Genomic DNA, 22,354 nt, shown 5'->3' on the forward strand with positions numbered 1-22,354 from the left:
GATCAAAAACACCACCCGAACACTTGATTAATCGATCCTTTTTACGTTTAGTAAAAAAAAATCTATTAGAAACCGTGTAAAAAGGACTTTATAACTAGATCGAACTTGTTGCAAGTCTAGTTTACACAATCTTTTTTAATTAATTTTTTTTTCTATAAAAACCATAAAATACTATTCCTCGCACGCAATGCCCCGTTTTATCTGGAACATTGATTTATGCGCGGCATTTATCAAAACGAATTGCGCTTTAATACTATCTCGAAGCGGTACGTAGATTATTGTTATTGCGTTATTGTTACAATAACTACGAGACCTCTTGTGCGGCTTAAAGCACAGATGTTTGCGTGCATAAGAATGTCGCGACGTTTTTCAACCCCTCCTCTCGTCTCACCTAAACTCGCGGTAATTAATATAGACGAGTCATTAATAACGCGAGACGAGAATAAGATAAAAACGATTTCTATATCGTTTTGTAGGAATACAAAGGAACGACCGCGGACTTCTTTAGGTCATCGTTGAAATTGACAAGTGACATGGAGAATGCAGAGTTGCATTTGATTGAAGATTTTTTGAAACAAAATGACGTCAGAGTAATTCAATGAACTCAAAGATGAACAATATTTTTAGTTTCTTTGTATTCAAATTATTTCTTATCAACATAAAAAGATAATAAAGAAAATAAGTAATAAATCCAAAAAGTGTAATAATGGCCCAACGACGAAAAAGTAGCATCTGTCCACTCTTGGCCCACTCTTAGTATTATTTCCCATTTTAATTAATTACACTCAGAAATGATCATAAATATTGATAAGAAGTCAAACCTTGTATTGAAACTAAAGACCCATAGCAAAATTAATACAAAGAAACAGTATATGATATATGGCTAAAATTACTAACTAAGTTAATAAATAATGCATCTCATCATTTTTCTTAATCGAGGTAACTAAACGTCAAAATCAAAAATGGATTATCTGATTAAGAGCAAGATAATAGCCAATACTTTGTCTTGCCCAAGACAAGTCTTCAATTCCATTTAGTTAGTCTCTTCGAAAAAACAGCTCTTCATTATACAAGACTCTGGAAAAGAGTCTGAGGTAAGATAAGCGTCCCAGCTAAAATGGACCAAATTCATCTTACGATGTACTGTTTAGTCCTTCTTTATTAAACGTTCAAAGATTTTGACCGAATGTATATGTGGTACTCATTTGGTTTTCGCCACCTTCGTCTAATTTTCCTGGCTGATTATCTCGCTACTTCACTAATTAAATTTAAATAACTGCATTTTGATGATGATTCAGAGATTTAGATTGAGATAAGTTATGGAGAAGTGGACTACATTTTACATTTTTGCTCCGGTTGTTAACATGCAACATTATAATGAAAGATCATTTAGATTAGAACACCTTAAACATAATCAGATAAATGATAGACAGCTGATAGACATCTGATACTGCCTAATATTGTATCTATATGTTAGTGTCTACCAGTTTTGTATAAAAAATATTTCCCCATCGCTTTTATTTTATGAGTTATGATTGAGTTAATTTTCGAAAATCAACAATTTTGATGTTTAATCGATTTAGAGCTTATAAATAAAAAATGGTAATAATTGGGTTCAATCTTGTTATGGATCTAGTCTTTATGGTCCAATACTAAGGTTTTATGTATAAAAAATATTTCCCCATCGCTTTTATTTTATGAGTTATGATTGAGTTAATTTTCGAAAATCAACAATTTTGACGTTTAATCGATTTAGAGCAGCATTTTTGATCAAAATATATAAATGTATTTGATGATGATTCAGAGATTTAGATTGAGATAAGTTATGGAGAAGTGGACTACATTTTACATTTTTGCTCCGGTTGTTAACATGCAACATTATAATGAAAGATCATTTAGATTAGAACACCTTAAACATAATCAGATAAATGATAGACAGCTGATAGACATCTGATACTGCCTAATATTGTATCTATATGTTAGTGTCTACCAGTTTTGGGTTGATATGAATTGTACAGCATCAACTTAATAAAATGAATTTAATGATCTTCTGTTCTAAGTTTAGCCGAGGTTGCTTGCCGAGGAGTTAGTTAGTTAGCTTTCTAATATGGATATCAATATTGGTACAGCTATCCCTTCATTGCCAAAACATCGTCTCCGTAAGATGAGATCTAGCATTCTTTTGGTGTTCTTCCCTGTGTTCTTTTTGTTACTTAATTATTCAATTTGGCGTTGTCAACGAGTCTGTCGTCTTCCATTAATTTTACATGTTTATCCGAGAGTCTAACTTCCTATGTCCTGTATTCAGCATTTTCGTATGTTTCGTTTTCTGAGTTTAGCGGATGTCGTTTACGTCCGATTAAAAGTAGTAGAGCCTCGGCCATAAGCGACCTCGGCTTAATTCAATAATATCATACTCTTTAGTTCCTAGTCCGCGAATTAAACATTTAACATTCTAACGAAAAATATATTAGAATAGTGTTAATTTAGTGTCAAAAATTCTAGAAACTGTCATTATTTTATTATCAATATGGTATTGAAGTAGCGCCTCGGGCACAAGTGACCTTGGAAAGTAAACAATATCATTCATTTCGGGTATTAGTCCACGAAATCAACATTAAACAATCTAAGGAAAGATTAGTTATAATACAATACTGTCAAATAAATGCTAAATATTTCTGAAACTGTTCCATTTTGTAACTATATACTATATTAGGATAATCTCAAAAATATTGACATTTACATTAGTACAGAGCCACCTGGTGGAAATATTAAAAACTTGTATTAAGCTAATCGATTGCAAATTAAATTTTAAACAAATATTGTAGGAAACATTTTTCGATAAGATCAATAATTTGGTTTGAAATTCCCGATTTGCCGCGAAATCAACGTGCCGTACTATTCACAGGGAAATTAAAATTACGTTATTTTAAAAAATATTATTAATAAAAGTTGTTTGTAATGGAATTCTCAACAAATATTGTTTATAAAATAATTCGATACTATCAATAATTATAAGGATAATCTCGAAAATATTGATATTTATACTAGCATACAGAGCCACCTGGTGGAGACATTAAAAACTTGTATTAAGTTAATCGATTGAAAATTAAATTTTAAACAAATATTGTACGAAACATTTTTCGATAAAATCAATAATTTGGTTTGAAATTCCCGATTTGCCACGAAATCAAAACCGTACTATTCACAGGGAAATTAAAATTAAGTTATTTAAAAAAATATTGTTAATAAAAGTTGTTTGTAATGGAATTCTCAACAAATATTGTTTATAAAATAATTCGATACGATCAATAATTATAAGGATAATCTCAAAAATATTGACAGTTATACTAGTATACAGAGCCACCTGGTGGAAATATTAAAAACTTGTATTAAGCTAATCGATTGCAAATTAAATTTTAAACAAATATTGTAGGAAACATTTTTCGATAAAATCAATAATTTGGTTTGAATTTGTCGCGAAATCAACGTACCATACTATTCACAGGGAAATTAAAATTACGTTATTTTAAAAAATATTATTAATAAAAGTTGTTTGTAATGGAATTCTCAACAAATATTGTTTATAAAATAATTCGATACTATCAATAATTATAAGGATAATCTCGAAAATATTGATATTTATACTAGCATACAGAGCCACCTGGTGGAAATATTAAAAACTTGTATTAAGCTAATCGATTGCAAATTAAATTTTAAACAAATATTGTAGGAAACATTTTTCGATAAGATCAATAATTTGGTTTGAAATTCCCGATTTGCCGCGAAATCAACGTGCCGTACTATTCACAGGGAAATTAAAATTACGTTATTTTAAAAAATATTATTAATAAAAGTTGTTTGTAATGGAATTCTCAACAAATATTGTTTATAAAATAATTCGATACTATCAATAATATTATAAGGATAATCTCGGAAATATTGACATTTATACTAGTATACAGAGCCACCTGGTGGAAATATAAAAAACTTGTATTAAACTAATCGATTGCAAATTAAATTTTAAACAAATATTGTAGGAAACATTTTTCGATAAAGTCAATAATTTGGTTTGAAATTCCCGATTTGCCGCGAAATCAACGTGCCGTACTATTCACAGGGAAATTAAAATTAAGTTATTTAAAAAAATATTATTAATAAAAGTTGTTTGTAATGGAATTCTCAACAAATATTGTTTATAAAGTATTTCGATACGATCAATAATTATAAGGATATTCTCAGAAATATTGACATTTATACTAGTATACAGAGCCACCTGGCGGAAATATAAAAAACTTGTATTAAACTAATCGATTGCAAATTAAATTTTAAACAAATATTGTAGGAAACATTTTTCGATAAAATCAATAATTTGGTTTGAATTTGTCGCGAAATCAACGTACCATACTATTCACAGGGAAATTAAAATTAAGTTATTCTAAAAAATGTCATTAATAAAAGTTGTTTGTCATGGAATTCTCAACAAATATTGTTTATAAAGTATTTCGATACGATCAATAATTATTAAGATAATCAAACACAAACAATTGGTTACCATAGTTACGCATGGCAACTGCTATTTTTCTATCTCAATGAATGGAAAATTATGAAACTTTAAGGTAATTCTTTTCGATGTAGCTAACATTAATTTTGACTGTACCAAATTCAGAAATAAATAATGTATCAGATAAAAACTTTTTAATTTAACGAATTTATCCGTTACTTTTGGTAAGCACTGTATATATTATATTATATTATTACCAAAATATTACGTCTTCGAAGTCGCCCGAGATTTATTTTCCAAGAGGCTGTAGCTTAATATCACGTTGATACAGAACAAGATAGTTTATATATATTTCTTGGTATATTACTAAATTTAGCCAAGATCGTGATCAGTTTGAGGTTGACATTATATTAATTGTAAAACCTCGGCTACAAGCGACCTTGGCTGAATTAAATAATATCATTCTCTCACATTTATCATCGTGTAACATTCAAACAAAAGATTATTTATAGTAGAATACAGTCCTCTAATCTAACATTCATTATCATCATCTTAAAAAGAGAAGAATTAGGTTATATATATTTTATCGTTTTAAATAATTTTTATTTAAATATGTTATAAATTTTTCCACCCTAACTAATAACTTGTCTCATTACAATATTAAAGGGGAAAAATGAAATGCACAGATGGTTAACATATGGGTCTTTAAAAAAAAACTGGGCGATGTTAAACCGCCTCTTTATAAATATTATAGAAGCGGTAAGGTTTATAATAAAGTTAAAATGTTCGTGAAAACTACAACGCTAGGATAATTAGAAAACAAATTTATGTGTGAGTGTGTGCGCGAAAGTATTTTAGTGGCACGTGGTGGTGTTAGACATTTGTCGCGGTTTATGAGGTTATTAGGGGTGTGGTTGGTAGAAAATTTATGGCCGAGGTTTTGTGGGCTTTATTAACCCTATTTAACCGCTGCTAATGTGTATATTGATAGATTTATGGACATGTTAACGTTTACAACGTAATACTTGAATGATACGATTTAATTTAAAATTTATTTTAAAATAAATTGTTCTTTTAGTCGACAAATTTTCTAAAACAGTGGAAATCACAACCCATTTTAAATCGAGTTGGAATCCAAAACAAAAAACAACAAAATTTGGTGACAAAATCTTGGCAAAGATCCGAGTTTAATTCGAATATCACAACACCTACATTTAAATACATCAAAAATCGGGTCGTTTATAATTGTTTTGAATTTAATTTTGAATTTAAGTTGTAATCGCGATGGGTCGGGCCAAAGCAAACATTAACAAGACATTATGTACCATAGACGATTAACGCCGGGGAAAATTATGGTGGCGAAATCAAAACGCGATGGAACATGTTGGATGAAAAAAAAAATTGTGGGCTAGTGTAAATACATAAATCTAACGGGTATGCGCACTTGTCCACATAAATACCGGAGAATTTTTGATTTATACGGTCGAAAATAGAATACGTTCCGGGTAATCTACCAAAACTAAGCAGCAAAAATTTGTTTCACTTATAATAAGAAAATAAAAATCATTTAATATTAAATTAATACCGTGAAAAGAGTATCGTGAGGAGTTTTAAAAACGTAAAATGAATGAATTTCGGGACCGCACGCAACGACATACAGGCGTCTCGAAGAACAACATTAAACGGCAAAGATCTATCAATCAAACGTATCGTTGATAAATGAGATTCGATTGTCTAAGAACGGGTGGTGAGGCGATGTCAAGAAAGACGACGAGAACGACGACTACGAAGACGACGACGACAACGTCGAAACGAGAAAGAGGACATTGAAAACGACGACCTAATACCACTAAAAATAGTACTACGGGGGATTATAAAGGAAGTCGAAGAAATTTTCACAGCATCTCTAACTCAAAGAATCTATCCACGAAACCATTTTGAGTCAATCGCCTTTATAACCCCGAACCTTCAACGCCATTAAGAAACGCGTCTTACAGTTGAGGTTTTCCCACTCATCGCCCGTCAAGCACCTCGAAAAGTCATTAGTAATCGTCATGAACACCTCGCAAACAGATCGAAATAAGTTTTCTATTTGAATTGAAAACTAAAAATTAAATAAAATTAATCTCTTTCTACGATATGTAAACAATGCGTAATTAAACGTTTAGGGGTTGATTTCACCCCCGGGTTTAGTATAAAGTCCTGCGTTATTAAAATATCGTTAGCGGCGGGTAAAAAGGATTGATTCGTGCGGGGGCAAATTAAATTGGTCATAATTGGTCTATAATAGTGGCCATTAGATTAAACGACGACGTTTTTATAGGGAAACGAAGATAGAGATGGAGTGCGAGCTTTTTTTCTCTTTTTGGGGTGGGGAAATTAAGACGTGTTCTTCTCCAAAACATGTGCTGCTGGATAGGTTTAAGGATGTGCTCCACTACGAGTATACGAGCACTGAACGAGGGCAGGGTATATTTATGGCCCGGGGGGTCACAAGCCATTGCTTCTGCCCGCATTATTACCCAACTGGGTTTATATTCGATTGTTCAGAAAGGTCTCTGCGAAATATATACACCTGTTGAAGTCACGACTGTTGCTTTCTAACACGAAGGAAACGGGTGACTTACTTTTAAAAGAAAATTTATGACCAATAAATTTATAAAAAGTTATATTTAATTGTACAACACTTTTTTGTACTACACTATTATTTATAGTCTATTAGTTCTTATTAGGCATGACAATTTTTAACTAAGCATACTTGACATTATTAGGTCGTGGAATTTATTGAAGACAATTCAAGGTGTTTATCTTGAGGAGTTAGCACAAATACTTGAAAAACGGACTGAAAAGCTTACTTTTCAACACGAATGTATAATTTATAAGCTGAGGCACCTCCACTACTAAGAGAGTAGCGCAAATACTTGAAAAGCCTATTGCAAAGCTTACTTTTCAATACCAATGTACTATTTGTACTACTGGTAAGCTTATTTTTCAATACGAATGCATTGGTAATAAGCCGAAGCAGCTCTGCTACTGAGGCAGTAGCGTAAATATTTGAAACACATATTGGAAAGCTTACTTTTCAATACTAATGTAGTTGTTACAAGCCGAGGCAGTAGCACAAATATTTGTAAAACATGTTCTAAGGCTCAATACGAATGTACTAAAAACCTCAAAAAACCTCTTGGAAAGCTTACTTCTCAATAAGAATGCATTACTACTAATAAGTAATAAGAGGTACTATCGCAAATATTTGAAAATCATATTGGAAAGTAGTGATGGAACGGATAGTGATTTTGCGAAAAGCCAGATATCCAATTATCCGGCATATCTATCCGGCTATTATGGTTATAATTTCTGGTGCATTTCTGAAGTGATACCCTATATTGCCACATTATTGCAATATTTGAATAAAAATGAAATTAATAAGAAAGCTGATAAGATATGTCAACTTATTAAGTTTTTTGATGTTGATTTGATTAACGAAGCAACTCTAAAAAGAGGATACTTTAATTTTATCAAAACTTCAAATGTTGTTATCTCAAAAACTAAAAGTTATTTTTCAAAACGAGTTGGTTCATTGGAAAGAGGACACTTTTATTAACACTTTGGGAAATTTTCAAACTCATATTCCAAGAATTGGATTTGATACGAATTTTTAAAACTTAATCGGCGAAAATTGCAAAATTCGAAAAAATTTTCGATTATTTCAAATATGTATTTCTGAAGAACTAAAAGTGATTTTTCAAAACGGCTTTTTGCATTAAAAAGAGGATACTTTAATTAATAATTGGTGCTATTTCCACAAGGATCCTTCAAGAAATTAATTTTATAGCGAATTTTGAAAATTATTGATGCAAATTGCAACATCGAAAATTTTATCAAAACTTCAAATGTAGTTATCTCAAAAACTAAAAGTAATTTTTCAAAACGAGTTGGTTCATTGGAAAGAGCACACTTTTATTAACATTTTGGGAAATTTTCATACTCATATTCCCATAAATGGATTTTATACGAATTTTTAAAACTTAATCGGCAAAAATTGCAAAATTCGAAAAAATTGTCGATTATTTCAAAAATGTATTTCTCAAGAACTAAAAGTGATTTTTCAAAACGGCTTTTTGCATTAAAAAGAGGATACTATAATTAATAATTGGTGATATTTCTACAAGGATCTTTCAAGAAATTAATTTTATAGCGAATTTTGAAAGTTATCGATGAAAATTACAACATCGAAAATTTTATCAAAACCTCAAACATTGTTTTCTCAAAAACTAAAAGTTATTTTTCAAAACGGGTTGGTTCATTGGAAAGAGGACACTTTTATTAACACTTTGGGAAATTTTCAAACTCATATTCCAAGAAATGGATTTTATACGAATTTTTAAAACTTAATCAGCGAAAATTGCAAAATTCGAAAAAAATTTTCGATTATTTCAAAAATGTATTTCTCAAGAACTAAAAGTGATTTTTCAAAACGGCTTTTTGCATTAAAAAGAGGATACTTTAATTAATAATTGGTGATATTTCCACAAGGATACTTCAAGAAATTAATTTTATAGCGAATTTTGAAAATTATCGATGCAAATTGGAACATCAAAAATTTTATCAAACTTCAAATATTGTTTTTTCAAAAACTAAATGTTATTTTTCAAAACGGGTTGGTTCATTGGAAAGAGGACACTTTTATTAACACTTTGGGTAATTTTCAAACTCATATTCCAAGAACTGGATTTGATACGAATTTTTAAAACTTAATCGATGGAAATTGCATAATTCGAAAAAATTGTCGATTATTTCAAATATGTATATCTGAAGAACTAAAAGTGATTTTACAAAACGGCTTTTTGCATTAAAAAGAGGATACTTTAATTAATAATTGGTGATATTTCCACAAGGATCCTTCAAGAAATTAATTTTATAGCGAATTTTGAAAATTATCGATACAAATTGCAACATCTAAAATTTTATCAATACTTCAAATATTGTTTTTTCAAAAACTAAACGTTATTTTTCAAAATGGGTTGGTTCATTAGAAAGAGGACACTTTTATTAACACTTTGGGAAATTTTCAAACTCATATTCCAAGAAATGGATTTTATACGAATTTTTAAAACTTAATCGGTGGAAATTGCATAAATCGAAAAAATTGTCGATTTTTTCAAAAATGTATTTCTCAAGAACTAAAAGTGATTTTACAAAACGGCTTTTTGCATTAAAAAGAGGATACTTTAATTAATAATTGGTGATATTTCCACAAAGATCCTTCAAGAAATTAATTTTATAGCGAATTTTGAAAATTATTGATGCAAATTGCAACATCAAAAATTGTATTAAAACTTCAAATATTGTTATCTCAAAAACTAAAAGTAATTTTTCAAAACGGGTTGGTTCATTGGAAAGAGCACGCTTTTATTAACATTTTGGGAAATTTTCAAACTCGTATTCCAAGAAATGGATTTTATACGAATTTTTAAAACTTAATCGGCGAAAATTGCAAAATTTGAAAAAATTGTCGATTATTTCAAATATGTATTTCTGAAGAACTAAAAGTGATTTTACAAAACGGCTTTTTGCATTAAAAAGAGGATACTTTAATTAATAATTGGTGATATTTCCACAAGGATCCTTCAAGAAATTAATTTTATAGCGAATTTTGAAAATTATCGATGCAAATTGCAACATCGAAAATTTTATCAAAACTTCAAATGTAGTTATCTCAAAAACTAAAAGTAATTTTTCAAAACGAGTTGGTTCATTGGAAAGAGCACACTTTTATTAACATTTTGGGAAATTTTCATACTCATATTCCCATAAATGGATTTTATACGAATTTTTAAAACTTAATCGGCAAAAAAATAGTCGATCATTTCAAAAATTTATATCTCAAGAACTCTTTCTCGACTTTGGCCGGATATTACAAAATGGCTGGATAGGCCGGATACCGGATATTTGCATATCCGTTCCTATTATTTAACTATGATGCCGAATTAGTGCATATGTTTGGAAACTGTACTAGAAAGCTTAATTTTCAATTCAGATGTTTATTTGTATGCCGAGGCAGCCCCGTTGCTAAGATAGTAGCTGAAATAGTTGAAAACCCGACTGAAAAGCTTACTTTTCAATAAATCTGTACTAATTACAGTTTCCTTGACTATAAGATTACGTTCTGAAAGACTTGAAACCTTATTTTTTAAGTTGAAGCAGCACAGTTGCTGAGGCAATAGTTCAAATATTCGAAAAGCTTTCTTTTCAATACGAATTAATGACTTTTAAGCCGAAGTTAGCCAAGGTAGGAGGATAGATACGCCAAAAATGGGCTACAATGTTTACTCTGCAATAACGAACATATTATTTAGAGCTCTACTGCCGAAGCGTTGGGAGTTAATAGCTTTGCTAAGGCAGTGGCTAAAAGGTTGAAAATCAATTTGTTAAAACTTATTTATCAAAGCTATAGCTGCATTATGTACTTGGTTTCTAAGGCAATAGATCTAATATTAGAAATTCAAACTGCAAAAGTTATTGTTCAATACACAACATATATTTAACTTTTATAAGTCCAATATTTCATTGAGTTTGTTGTACCAACAGTACAACAAAATTAAGTCTCAAAACAATTAACGTTAGACAAGTATGTGCAGATTTGGACCCTAAGCTTGTCGATTCTTTAATAAGAGTATATAGTGTTTTTCAATTTTTCTAGTTTTGTCATAAACAAACAAATACACTGTATTTGCGCCAAAATTTATTCTATTTTGGCTTTTCAAAACAAACGTTTTGACCTCATATTCCAATCCCGATAGTCATTTGTTTTTAAGTTATGACAAAATTGTATATTTTATATTCTCACAATTCTTGGCTATCAGAAAGCATTATAGATTGTGTGATTACTGACTTATTGTTAAAACTGAACTATGGAAAAAAGAAATTATTAAAAAAATTTTATTAGTAGTTTGTTAAAAACCGTTTGATTTCCTAAATATGAAATAAAATAAATCAAGAACGACACGCGTGGCTGAGGAAGGATCATTTTGAATCCCCAAAATCCCACCTCTTCATTGTATCTCCTCGATCCCTTTTACAAAAGGGACTACCTTAACACACTGGATAAACACGCCACAACATCCAACAAAGGATGTTTCTTACCGACATTAACGGGGTGTTAGATTACTCAGTCGAGTGGAAACTTATTCTTTGACTATTTTTTTTTTGAATTAACTTTTTATAAAAAAAGAAAAGTGGCAAACCCCTTTTTATAAGTAATAAAAGTACTACGGTACAAAAGAAGATATTGAGTTGGTTGGTTAAGCTGTCGATGAGTAGATTTATAGCGCAAGATAGTTTTTTTTTAAATCTTTTTGATCATTTTAACGCGACTCGTCGATGGCGTATATAGACGACGGGGGTAAAAGGAAGGATGAAGCCATCCTCTGGGGCCTCGACTCCACCTTAATACTGTATAATTTATATAATAACCGGGCGATTCTCGACTTGGCGGACTGCTCAGTTGCCGACCATGTTCCCTGGGCGAAATTTGCATTTAACATCTTAATTAAGTCGGTAAGCGTTGGTCGGCTATTGCTTGGGCACGCCCATCTCCTTAGTTCGCAACTTCAGAACTCGATGGTGGACCAAAGAAGTTTCTCGAAGATCGTGATACGTATTGCTTCGATCGGCAATAAGCGATATTTTCTCGTGAATTTATCGGCTTCTTATTCTACCTTTTCGCATCGTGAATCTCAACGATAATTTCTCTCCAATTACCAAACCCAGATTACCGAGGACGAAAAAGAAAAACAATTCTAAGTAGACACTTTGAAAGAAATTTCTGTTGTTGTAAAACGCAAATTCATGTTAAAATGATTTATGATTAATCATTTTTTCCTTTCTTACACGGTCCATTTGTCGTTGGCCGCCTTTTTTCCCATCATTAGCCGCTATTTGCATAATTTTTGATACGTTATCTCAACGAAATGAGATACACTTTTGACATGATATAAATTTGATTCGTCCTAATAAACGTGGTTATCTTATTTCTTTTATAAAAAATGTAGTTTATAAAAATTAATTTTGATTCAAATATATATTCAAATTATGAATAATGAGCATGTTGTAACAATTAGCACATTCAAGGATAATTTATCTATCAATTAATAAAATAGAATTGATGTGAAATTAATTAAATACGACACCATTAATTATATAATTAATTAAAAAAAATTAGCTCAATTTTCTATTATATATAAATTATTTAATTTTTTAATCGGATTTTTATTAAACCATCTTATACGAAATAAAGAAACGTTTAAAATGAGCCCAAACACCACTAATTTATTTTAAAAAATAAGCGAGATACGATTAAAAAACAAAAAAATTAATTTAAAACAATCGACGATCGTTGTTTGTAAAAATGTCATATCTCGGTTGTTTTTGAGATAACATCGTCGTGTTTGGGTTCGTTTTAAAGCATTTTAGACGAAGATTAAGAAAATAACTAAATTGCAACTTTGTTGTTTTTGATTTGTTTTAAAAGGTTTTGAGTCGAAAAAAATGGTATTTGTGCACTCCAATCTATTTTATTGACGGTAATAAAAATATTATAATCGCGTGTACAGCGAGTAAAAGAGGGAAAAATTGAAAATTATCGTCCGTAGGAAGAGAACGAGGGGTTCCTGTAGGAATAGCAGGGGGGCTGTTCGTCGGTTACCTTTGCGGCTCTGAGGCCCCTCTATAAATCAAACCGGGGGCCCAGCATCTCGTAACAGCTCGCGCAACTCTCTCTCCAGAGGGTCCAGTAACTTCACTGGGCAAAATAAATAAAAGAACCGAATAGAAAAAGTAAAAAACGATGAAATCCAGCCCGCGCCGGCAAAAATTACGCTTATTATAATCATGAAGACGTCTCGACCAAGAGATGCAATTATGATCCCCGTTTACAGATAATAACACGTCGTGTAACCCCGAGGTAGAAACCAAAAAGATTCGGCTTACAAGAATAATAAATTTTTTTAGTTATTTTAGAAATTATTTAGTGTCATTTTAATTTATCAAAGACCGTGAATATGTTGAAACTGCGAGTTAAAAATGTTGATTATTCACAATAACAAGGAAGGATCATTTGTCATCAGATTTACTTTTTTTCTTTCCGTGAAAAAATATATCGTGAATAACACTCGACGCGTCATATTAAGGCCTTAGAAATGTTTTACACAAACGATAATCTATCATGAGTATAGTTATGGTGTGAAATGCCTCTTTAAAATGTTTTAAATCGAAATTACATTAATTTTTTTCCCTCTTAGATCATCGCGTGAAATAAAATTATATACAATATATAGAGGGTGTCCTATTTTATTATTTTTTTTAACACATTCATTAATCATGTCATCATCATCGTCATTTTCGATTAAAATTAATGATTCTACTTACTTTGGCCAAGATGTACCCTCTTCATCCACGGATAGATTTGTGGTGGATTCGGATTTCCACCGCTCTTGCTATTATTATTGTTGCCACCGGATTTTTCATTACTGGACGTCGAGCTAGTGCTCGATGCTGGTGATGATAAATTTTGCGAAACGGTTGCTGAAGAACTAGGTTTAACTGATGGTGATGTATTCACCGATAACGGAGACGTAAGTCCCGTGGATTTCGACGTAATGGTTACACTACTACCACTATTATTGGATGTTTGAGTGGCAAGAGGCGGTGTACTTCTAGTTGGTGGGCCGGTGGTGCTTAAATCTTGCGGGGATGCAACTCCCGTTGAAGAAGTTGAATCCGCGTATTTGCAACTTGCTGATGGATTGAGCATACCGGGACTTTGCGCGCCCGGTGATGTATGATGAAGATGGGGATTCCCTAATCTTTGGGGTTGAAGTTGAGTGTAATCACCCATGGTCGGTTGAAGACCATGTCCTGGCGCGGGGGTTGCATATGGATGTTGTGGATATTGCGGACCAACTTGAGGGGGTGAATAACAAGCCGGTGGGTAACCAGCCGCTGATGCAGCGTTAGGATTATAATAATCAGCTCCAGGACTTGAAGCTTGATCACCAGATCGGGCCTGTTGGCCATAACACTGGGCTAAAGAGTTAACGAATTGATACGAACTCATTTTTGTACAAGTCCTATTTTCTTGGTTAAACCATCACAATGAAAATTTTTGATAATTTTACTACAACACTTTATGTTTTATTTTATTTATTTATTACTTTATAGTTGTTTGTTCACATCCGATCACTATCGCGACGGAAACTATTCGAACGACTGAAACTATTCGAACAACTGAAACGCATGACGCGATTTGGAATACTGAAAGGACGACGCAACCAGCGACGACTGGCGTCTCGACGGGTCACGTGGATGTTTATATCTAAGTGTTTTTAAAGGGAAGTCGTTCGTTCGGCTGCGATACGACTGAGTTTGAGCTCTCTGAAACTCAGCATAGTGTAGTAACCGTATTAAACGGAGATAACCAATCCCTCCGTTACTTTAGCCTGAAAAAGATGGCAATAATAGTGGGGAGGAGTTTTCGTTACAGTCTCGATTCATACCAAGCGCACGCGCTAGGCGGAGCAAAAGGCTGTAACCGGAGGTGTGGCCACGACTTGGCCTCTGAAAATTGATAATTTGTTGTGGATTGTTTAAGAATTTTTGCTCCCGGAATGAAGCTACCACCGTTAACAGTCATCTTCGCCACTGTTTTAACCGTTTAAACGTTTCCAAATCGACTCAAACCACTGAAACGTACAAGATTATTGTTTTCAGGGGTTTTCAGGAACGTTGAATGCAGGGTGCAGAAACCACACTGAAATCAACAAGTTTTTCAATTTAAAAAGAGTTTTATAAATTTACATATATATTTTTTTTCCATCATCTATCTTAAAACATTCAACTCCTTTTATGATCAATTAACACACACTCGGGAGCACACACTTTAACATTCCAACCTTCCCCTATATTATACAACAACAAAACCATTCTTTTTCATTCCTCCTTTCATCTTTCTCTCTCTTGTAGTGTGTTGTAGTAGAATAAGTATCGTTCCTCTGGTTTTCTCCTTCAAATTAGCACAGGTGCCAACAGGGGCACCAACCTGAGGGCACACGGCTCGAGCGCCGTGACCATATTTATGGCGTCGTAAATTTTTGAGCGGCGCTATTATTATGACAGTCCAGTGGCGGCTGTCTATTATGAAAACCAGGAGGCTTCCCCTTTTTTTTTCAATCTTCTAGTAAGATCTTTTCTTTTTGTGTCAACACCAAATCTCGTATTATGTGATAAAAAAATTTGTTGCCAAAAACAGAAAAAAGTTTCAAGTGAAGACGCACGTTTGAATTTATGTTGCCTATTTGGCGTTTTGTCAGTTGGCATAGTTTATGGTGGATGGATTGATGGTTCAAGAATGTTGAAATATTTTATTCTGAAATGTATTATATAAAAAAAGAATCACAAAATTTTAATTCAAAGGCAATTAGAGTAAAACAATCAAAGTTAACAATCTGACGTTGAATAACAATTAAAACTGAAGACGTATGGCTAAACCCAAAACTTTCTGGTTCTTAGTCTAGTGTTAGTTCTAGTTTTACAGTAGCACTATTAGTATGTAGAATTAACACTATACCTAGAACTAGAATCATTTGGGTTTAGCCGTCTTTAGAGACGTGCGGCTAAACCCAAATGATTCTAGTTCTAGGTATAGTGTGACTTATAGTTTAACACTAGTACTATTAGTATGTAGAATTAACACTATACCTAGAACTAGAATCATTTGGGTTTAGCCATCTTTAGAGACGTGCGGCTAAATCCAAATGATTCTAGTTCTAGGTATAGTGTGACTTCTAGTTTAACACTAGCACTATTAGTATGTAGAACTAACACTATACCTACAACTAGAATCATGTGGGGTTAGCCGTCTTTAGAGACGTGCGGCTAAACCCAAATGATTCTAGTTCTAGGTATAGTGTGACTTCTAGTTTAACACTAGCACTATTAGTATGTAGAACTAACACTATACCTAGAACTAGAACCATTTGGATTTAGCCGTCTTTAGAGACGTGCGGCTAAACCCAAATGATTCTAGTTCTAGGTATAGTGTGACTTCTAGTTTAACACTAGCACTATTATTAGTATGTAGAACTAACACTATACCTAGAACTAGAATCATTTGGGTTTAGCCGTTTTTAGAGACGTGCGGCTAAACCCAAATGATTCTAGTTCTAGGTATAGTGTTACTTCTAGTTTAACACTAGCACCATTAGTATGTAGAACTAACACTATACCTAGAACTAGAATCATTTGGGTTTAGCCGTCTTTAGAGACGTGCGGCTAAACCCAAATGATTCTAGTTCTAGGTATAGTGTGACTTCTAGTTTAACACTAGCACTATTAGTATGTACAACTAACACTATACCTAGAACTAGAACCATTTGGGTTTAGCCGTCTTTAGAGACGTGCGGCTAAACCCAAATGATTCTAGTTCTAGGTATAGTGTGACTTCTAGTTTAACACTAGCACTATTATTAGTATGTAGAACTAACACTATACCTAGAACTAGAATCATTTGGGTTTAGCCGTCTTTAGAGACGTGCGGCTAAACCCAAATGATTCTAGTTCTAGGTATAGTGTTACTTCTAGTTTAACACTAGCACTATTAGTATGTAGAACTAACACTATACCTAGAACTAGAATCATTTGGGTTTGGCCGTCTTTAGAGACGTGCGGCTAAACCCTAATGATTCTAGTTCTAGGTATAGTGTGACTTCTAGTTTAACACTAGCACTATTAGTATGTAGAACTAACACTATACCTAGAACTAGAATCATTTGGGTTTAGCCGTCTTTAGAGACGTGCGGCTAAACCCAAATGATTCTAGTTCTAGGTATAGTGTGACTTCTAGTTTAACACTAGCACTATTAGTATGTAGAACTAACACTATACCTAGAACTAGAATCATTTGGGTTTAGCCGTCTTTAGAGACGTGCGACTAAACCCAAATGATTCTAGTTCTTGGTATAGTGTGACTTATAGTTTAACAATAGCACTATTAGTATGTAGAATTAACACTATACCTAGAACTAGAATCATTTGGGTTTAGCCGTCTTTAGTGACGTGCGGCTAAACCCAAATGATTCTAGTTCTAGGTACAGTGTGACTTCTAGTTTAACACTAGCACTATTAGTATGTAGAACTAACACTATACCTAGAACTAGAATCATTTGGGTTTAGCCGTCTTTAGAGACGTACGGCTAAATCCAAATGATTCTAGTTCTAGGTATAGTGTGATTTCTAGTTTAACACTAGCACTATTAGTATATAGAATTAACACTATACCTAGAACTAGAATCATTTGGGTTTAGCCGTCTTTAGAGACGTGCGGCTAAACCTAAATGATTCTAGTTCTAGATATAGTGTTACTTCTAGTTGAACAGAAGCACTATTACTATGTAGAACTAACACTATACCTAGTACTAGAATCATTTGGGTTTATGATAGATGGATGGTTCAAGAATGTTGAAATATTTTATTCTGAAATATATTATATTATAAAAAAAGAATCACAAAATCAATTTATTTTCGATTAAATTTATTATTCGATGATTAGGTGTGAAACTTTAAACGATCCGAAACGCGGGTTCCTCATCGTAAAACCAACCGAATTCGGTTATAAATCATCTGATAACTAGGTACTATACTCTTTCTTTTCTTATAGTCCTTCTGGTTGTAGCGTTACTGATTGTATCATTCTTTTTCTGCTTTATCATTCGTTACACCTTAAAAGCGGTTTCGATCAAACAAAATCGTCAAGAAAAAAAAGTTAAATAATCTCGTTGAGTTCTAGTGTAGTTCAAAACCGGTCAATAACTGCAATACACGTTTGCTTATTATTGGTTTAATACGGTGTAAAGCAATAAATAATTTTACGGAGACCTGCAGATTGGAAACAGAGCCGAAGCAACCGGAGATCTCGTAAAAGCTACCTGATCTTTGGCAACATCCACCTTCGTAAGCCCTTCTCTTGGACGTTTATTACCAATAGCAACAGCGCGTGATCGGGTTATCGGTCAATTTGCCAGGGTTTGATTTCGCATTATTCCGAGGAAATTAACCGTAAACTTCGGAGTCTTTGAAATTTATGTGTTATTATTAAGATGTAGATGAGTATTTTTCTTCAATTTTATATTTCTGTTTAATTAGATAGTGATTAATGACTTAAAAAAAATATATAAAGTGTATATGTGTGTGAAAATTTGGTCGCAAATATTTGTATCTGTCCGTGAAGATTCTTCTAAGGGGTGAGCGGTTCTCATGGCGGTGTCTGTAGCACAGAAAGCCAGAATTCGGACCAGTAATGTAAACTAATGAGAGTCGATTTGTCAGTGACATGAGCTCAAAAAGTACAAGGCCGCTCGCCGAAACACTACCTGTCTTTACCTGGACCCCCAAAAGAAAAAAGGGTAACTGTAAAAACGTAAAAACGTTATGGGGTTCAGATTTGCATAAAACCGGAACAAGCTTCGTTATTATTGGAAAAAAGGAGAGAGGGCAAAAGCCGTAAAAACGGTTTTTGTCTAAAATTCTTAGAAGAAGAAAAAAGCGAATATAACAAGTATATGCAAAAAAGATCTTTATGTTTTCACGACCATATGCGTCGTTACATAGTGGTTTTTTCCTTCAATGCTGACACTTTTAAAGTTAAAGGACACCTTTTGTTCTAGAAATACCCGTATTGTTTTAGAAGACTTGAACTTCCTGAAAGTTCTTTAATTTCTCATATTTTTTTATTTCAAATATTATTCTCCGTCGTGGTTAATCTTCCAATTCTGTTATTTCAGGGATTTCTACTTTCTAACTGGAATTTGCTTATAAGTAAGCTGAATCTGTTTAATCCATAAACAGTATTTGTACCTAAAATATTTTCTTGATATGAAGGCGGTTAAAATTTTAATTAATTATTATTAGTACTCAAAACGCCGAGGTTGCTTGCTATCGAGTACTATATGATATAAAGATGGTTAACACCATAATAAAGCTTTATATATACATAAAACGCCGAGATGATATAAAACATCATATACCCTCAAAACTAGGTGTTAACAACAAGTTTATTAATAAAAGGGAAATATTGTGGAAGCCAAAACTTAGTGTATATAATGAAATATATCGACCAATACTCACCATACGATTACGAAACGTGGATATTGAGTAATACACAAAAAAATAAGATAGAGGCAGCAAGAACGAAAGGACCTAGAAATGACATTAATATTATAGTTTGGAGAAGAAGGGCAATTCGTATGGTAGGGTCATCTACAGAGAAAGGCAAACACAATATAAACTAGACAAATATGGGAGGCAAGAGATGGAAAGAATAAAGAGAGAGGGAGACCTAAACAAACGTGAGATGACATAATAAAGGGATTGTTGGTGGATATGGGAAGAACATGGAATTAAATACGTAGGCTCAAGACAGAAAATGATAACCAATGATAACTCATACACCATAAAACCCGTATACTATACATGTGAACGAGTTTATATACTTATATGATCAACGCAGTGTTGTGAAATTGCAGATTTTCCTTTGCTATATGATTGTTAAAACGGCTTTGAGGAAAAACAAAATTTCTTCTGGAGTGATGTATCGGGATAGTTTTACTTATTCTCTGGAGTAGGGTAATCGATGGCAGAAAATGGCAAAAAGTTTGATCCGTCAAAATCATCTTTTATGTAATGGTTACAATTTTCTTTCAAAAATCGATACCTTTAATGAGCTAATAATAATATTATATATATACAGTAAAGACCGGTTATAACGAGTGTGCTCTATAACGAGCATCTGCTATATAACGAGGAAGCTTCCAAGTTCCGTGAAAAATCTTATCCTTACAATGTAAAAAATCTCGGTTATAACGTGTGCTCGGTTATAACGAGAGTTCGGTTATAACGAGAGCTCGGTTGTAGTTTTGCGTGTTTTGTACCGTCTATAACGAGCGAATGACGTAAAAATCTGGCGACGTCGTGACGCGCCATTTAGGCACCATGTACAGGCAGCATCGGTAGTTCAGTTTATCGCTAGATTTACGTGAACTTGTATCTAGACGTCGTTACAAAAATGGAAAAACAACGTCGAAAACCTCTTCCATTAAAAGATAAAATAAATATAATAGAAAAACTCGAACAGGGATGCAAAAATGTACATATATGTCGCGAGTATAAATTAAGTAGTTCAACGGTGTCGACAATATAGACAAATAGAACTCTACAACTTCTACAATGATTTTACAAAACAAAGCAAATAAACTTAATAAAATCGGTGAATCCATTTGCGATCAACCGTCTACAAGTCGCGGTGATTTTATATGTTCCAAAGGTTGGATCGATAGATTGAAGAACCGATATAACATTCGATTAGGGAAAATCCACGGAGAAGCTGCATCTGTAAATATGGAAATTACAAATAATTGGAAAGAGAACGTTTGGCCTTCGCTCCATCGAAGATACAAAGACTGTGATATATTTAATGGGGACGAAACTGCTCTTTTTTATAAACTTACACCGGACAAGACATTAAAATTTAAAGGTGAAAAGTGTGTAGGAGGCAAGTTATCGGAGGAACGGTTGACATCATCGTTTGCGCTAACATAGACGGATCTGAAAAATCAAAGTTATGTGTCATAGGAAAGCCAAAGTCACCTCGTTGTTTTAAGAACGTTCAAAACATGCCAAAAATTATTTTAACAATTCCAAAGCTTGGATGACAAGTGAAATCTTTAAAAAAATTCTTTTTGATTGGGGCCGTGATTTAAAACGTCAAAAAAGAAAAATTTTATTATTGGTAGACAATTTTTCTGGGCATCCTCATATTAACAACTTAGAATGTATTGAACTTGCGTACTTTCCGCCAAATTCAACTTCCGTCTTACAACCGATGGACCAAGGCATAATTAAATCAATGAAAACGTTTTACCGACAAAAGTTATTGTTCAAGTTAGTAGAAGCTATGGATCTGAACGAAAAATTAAAAATCGATATTTTAGATGCCATAATAATGCTAAACAGCGCATGGATAAATGTTAAAAAAGAAACAATAATGAATTGCTTTCGTCATGCATTCGGCAATCTTGCAGAGAGTTTTAGCGAGGAAGATGAAATTAATTACGCGTATCTCTGTGTAAGAAAATCTTTCTAGTTGGGCAGAGAAAAACGGTTTGGAAATAGACGGTATCGATTTAAATTTATTTGCCACTATCGATGACGATGTTACTACTGGTTCCATTCTATCTGTCACTGAAATAATGTCTAACGTGTTGAATAAAGATAATGAATCTGACGGTGAATCAGATGACGAGGTAGAACGAAACATATCAAAAAATGAATTTTTAGAAACATTTTCTAGGGTGACACATTACATTGCAACCAACTATGCAACCAACAAAAATATTGGCCAGGAATTATTACATAAAAGCATAAAACAGAAAAACATCCGAGAATATTTCAATAAAAATTAATTTTAGATGTATAATAGTATAGATGTTTAGTTAATTAGTTTTAGTCTATTAGGTAGTTGTATCTGTCTTAAACAATAAAGTTATGAAAAATGACAAAAACATGACAATTTATTTTTTTGTTTTTACCTTTTTAATCGTATACTTTTAAAGCAAACAAAATTTCTCATAGTGATTAATTTCTGATAGTGAATTAACAAAAATTTCATTGTAAAAGTGCAAAAACAAAAAGATTTTTTTTATTCGTTTTTAAAATTGCTGGTTACTACTTTTTGCACAAGTATTAAAATGTATGTTACATATTACGACAACCTTGGTTATAACGAGGTACCGTCTATAG

General features: G+C 32.6%; 1 protein-coding gene across 3 annotated transcripts in view; it reads right to left on the reverse strand.

Moving 5' to 3' along the window:
• Positions 1 to 14,935, reverse strand: part of LOC111419103 (Sex combs reduced) — a 40,061-nt gene extending 25,126 nt beyond the window's left edge. For all 3 annotated transcript variants that reach the window (XM_023051860.2, XM_023051861.2, XM_023051863.2), the window contains exon 1: positions 13,934 to 14,935. In XM_023051860.2, coding sequence (XP_022907628.1) covers positions 13,934 to 14,621 — 688 coding nt within the window. In that variant the 5' untranslated portion in view covers positions 14,622 to 14,935. The remainder of the gene's footprint in view (positions 1 to 13,933) is intronic.
• Between the last annotated feature and the right edge of the window lie 7,419 nt (positions 14,936 to 22,354).

This window comes from Onthophagus taurus, chromosome 10 (genome assembly GCF_036711975.1).
Source record: "Onthophagus taurus isolate NC chromosome 10, IU_Otau_3.0, whole genome shotgun sequence".
In the NCBI taxonomy this organism is placed as follows: Eukaryota; Metazoa; Arthropoda; class Insecta; order Coleoptera; family Scarabaeidae; genus Onthophagus; species Onthophagus taurus.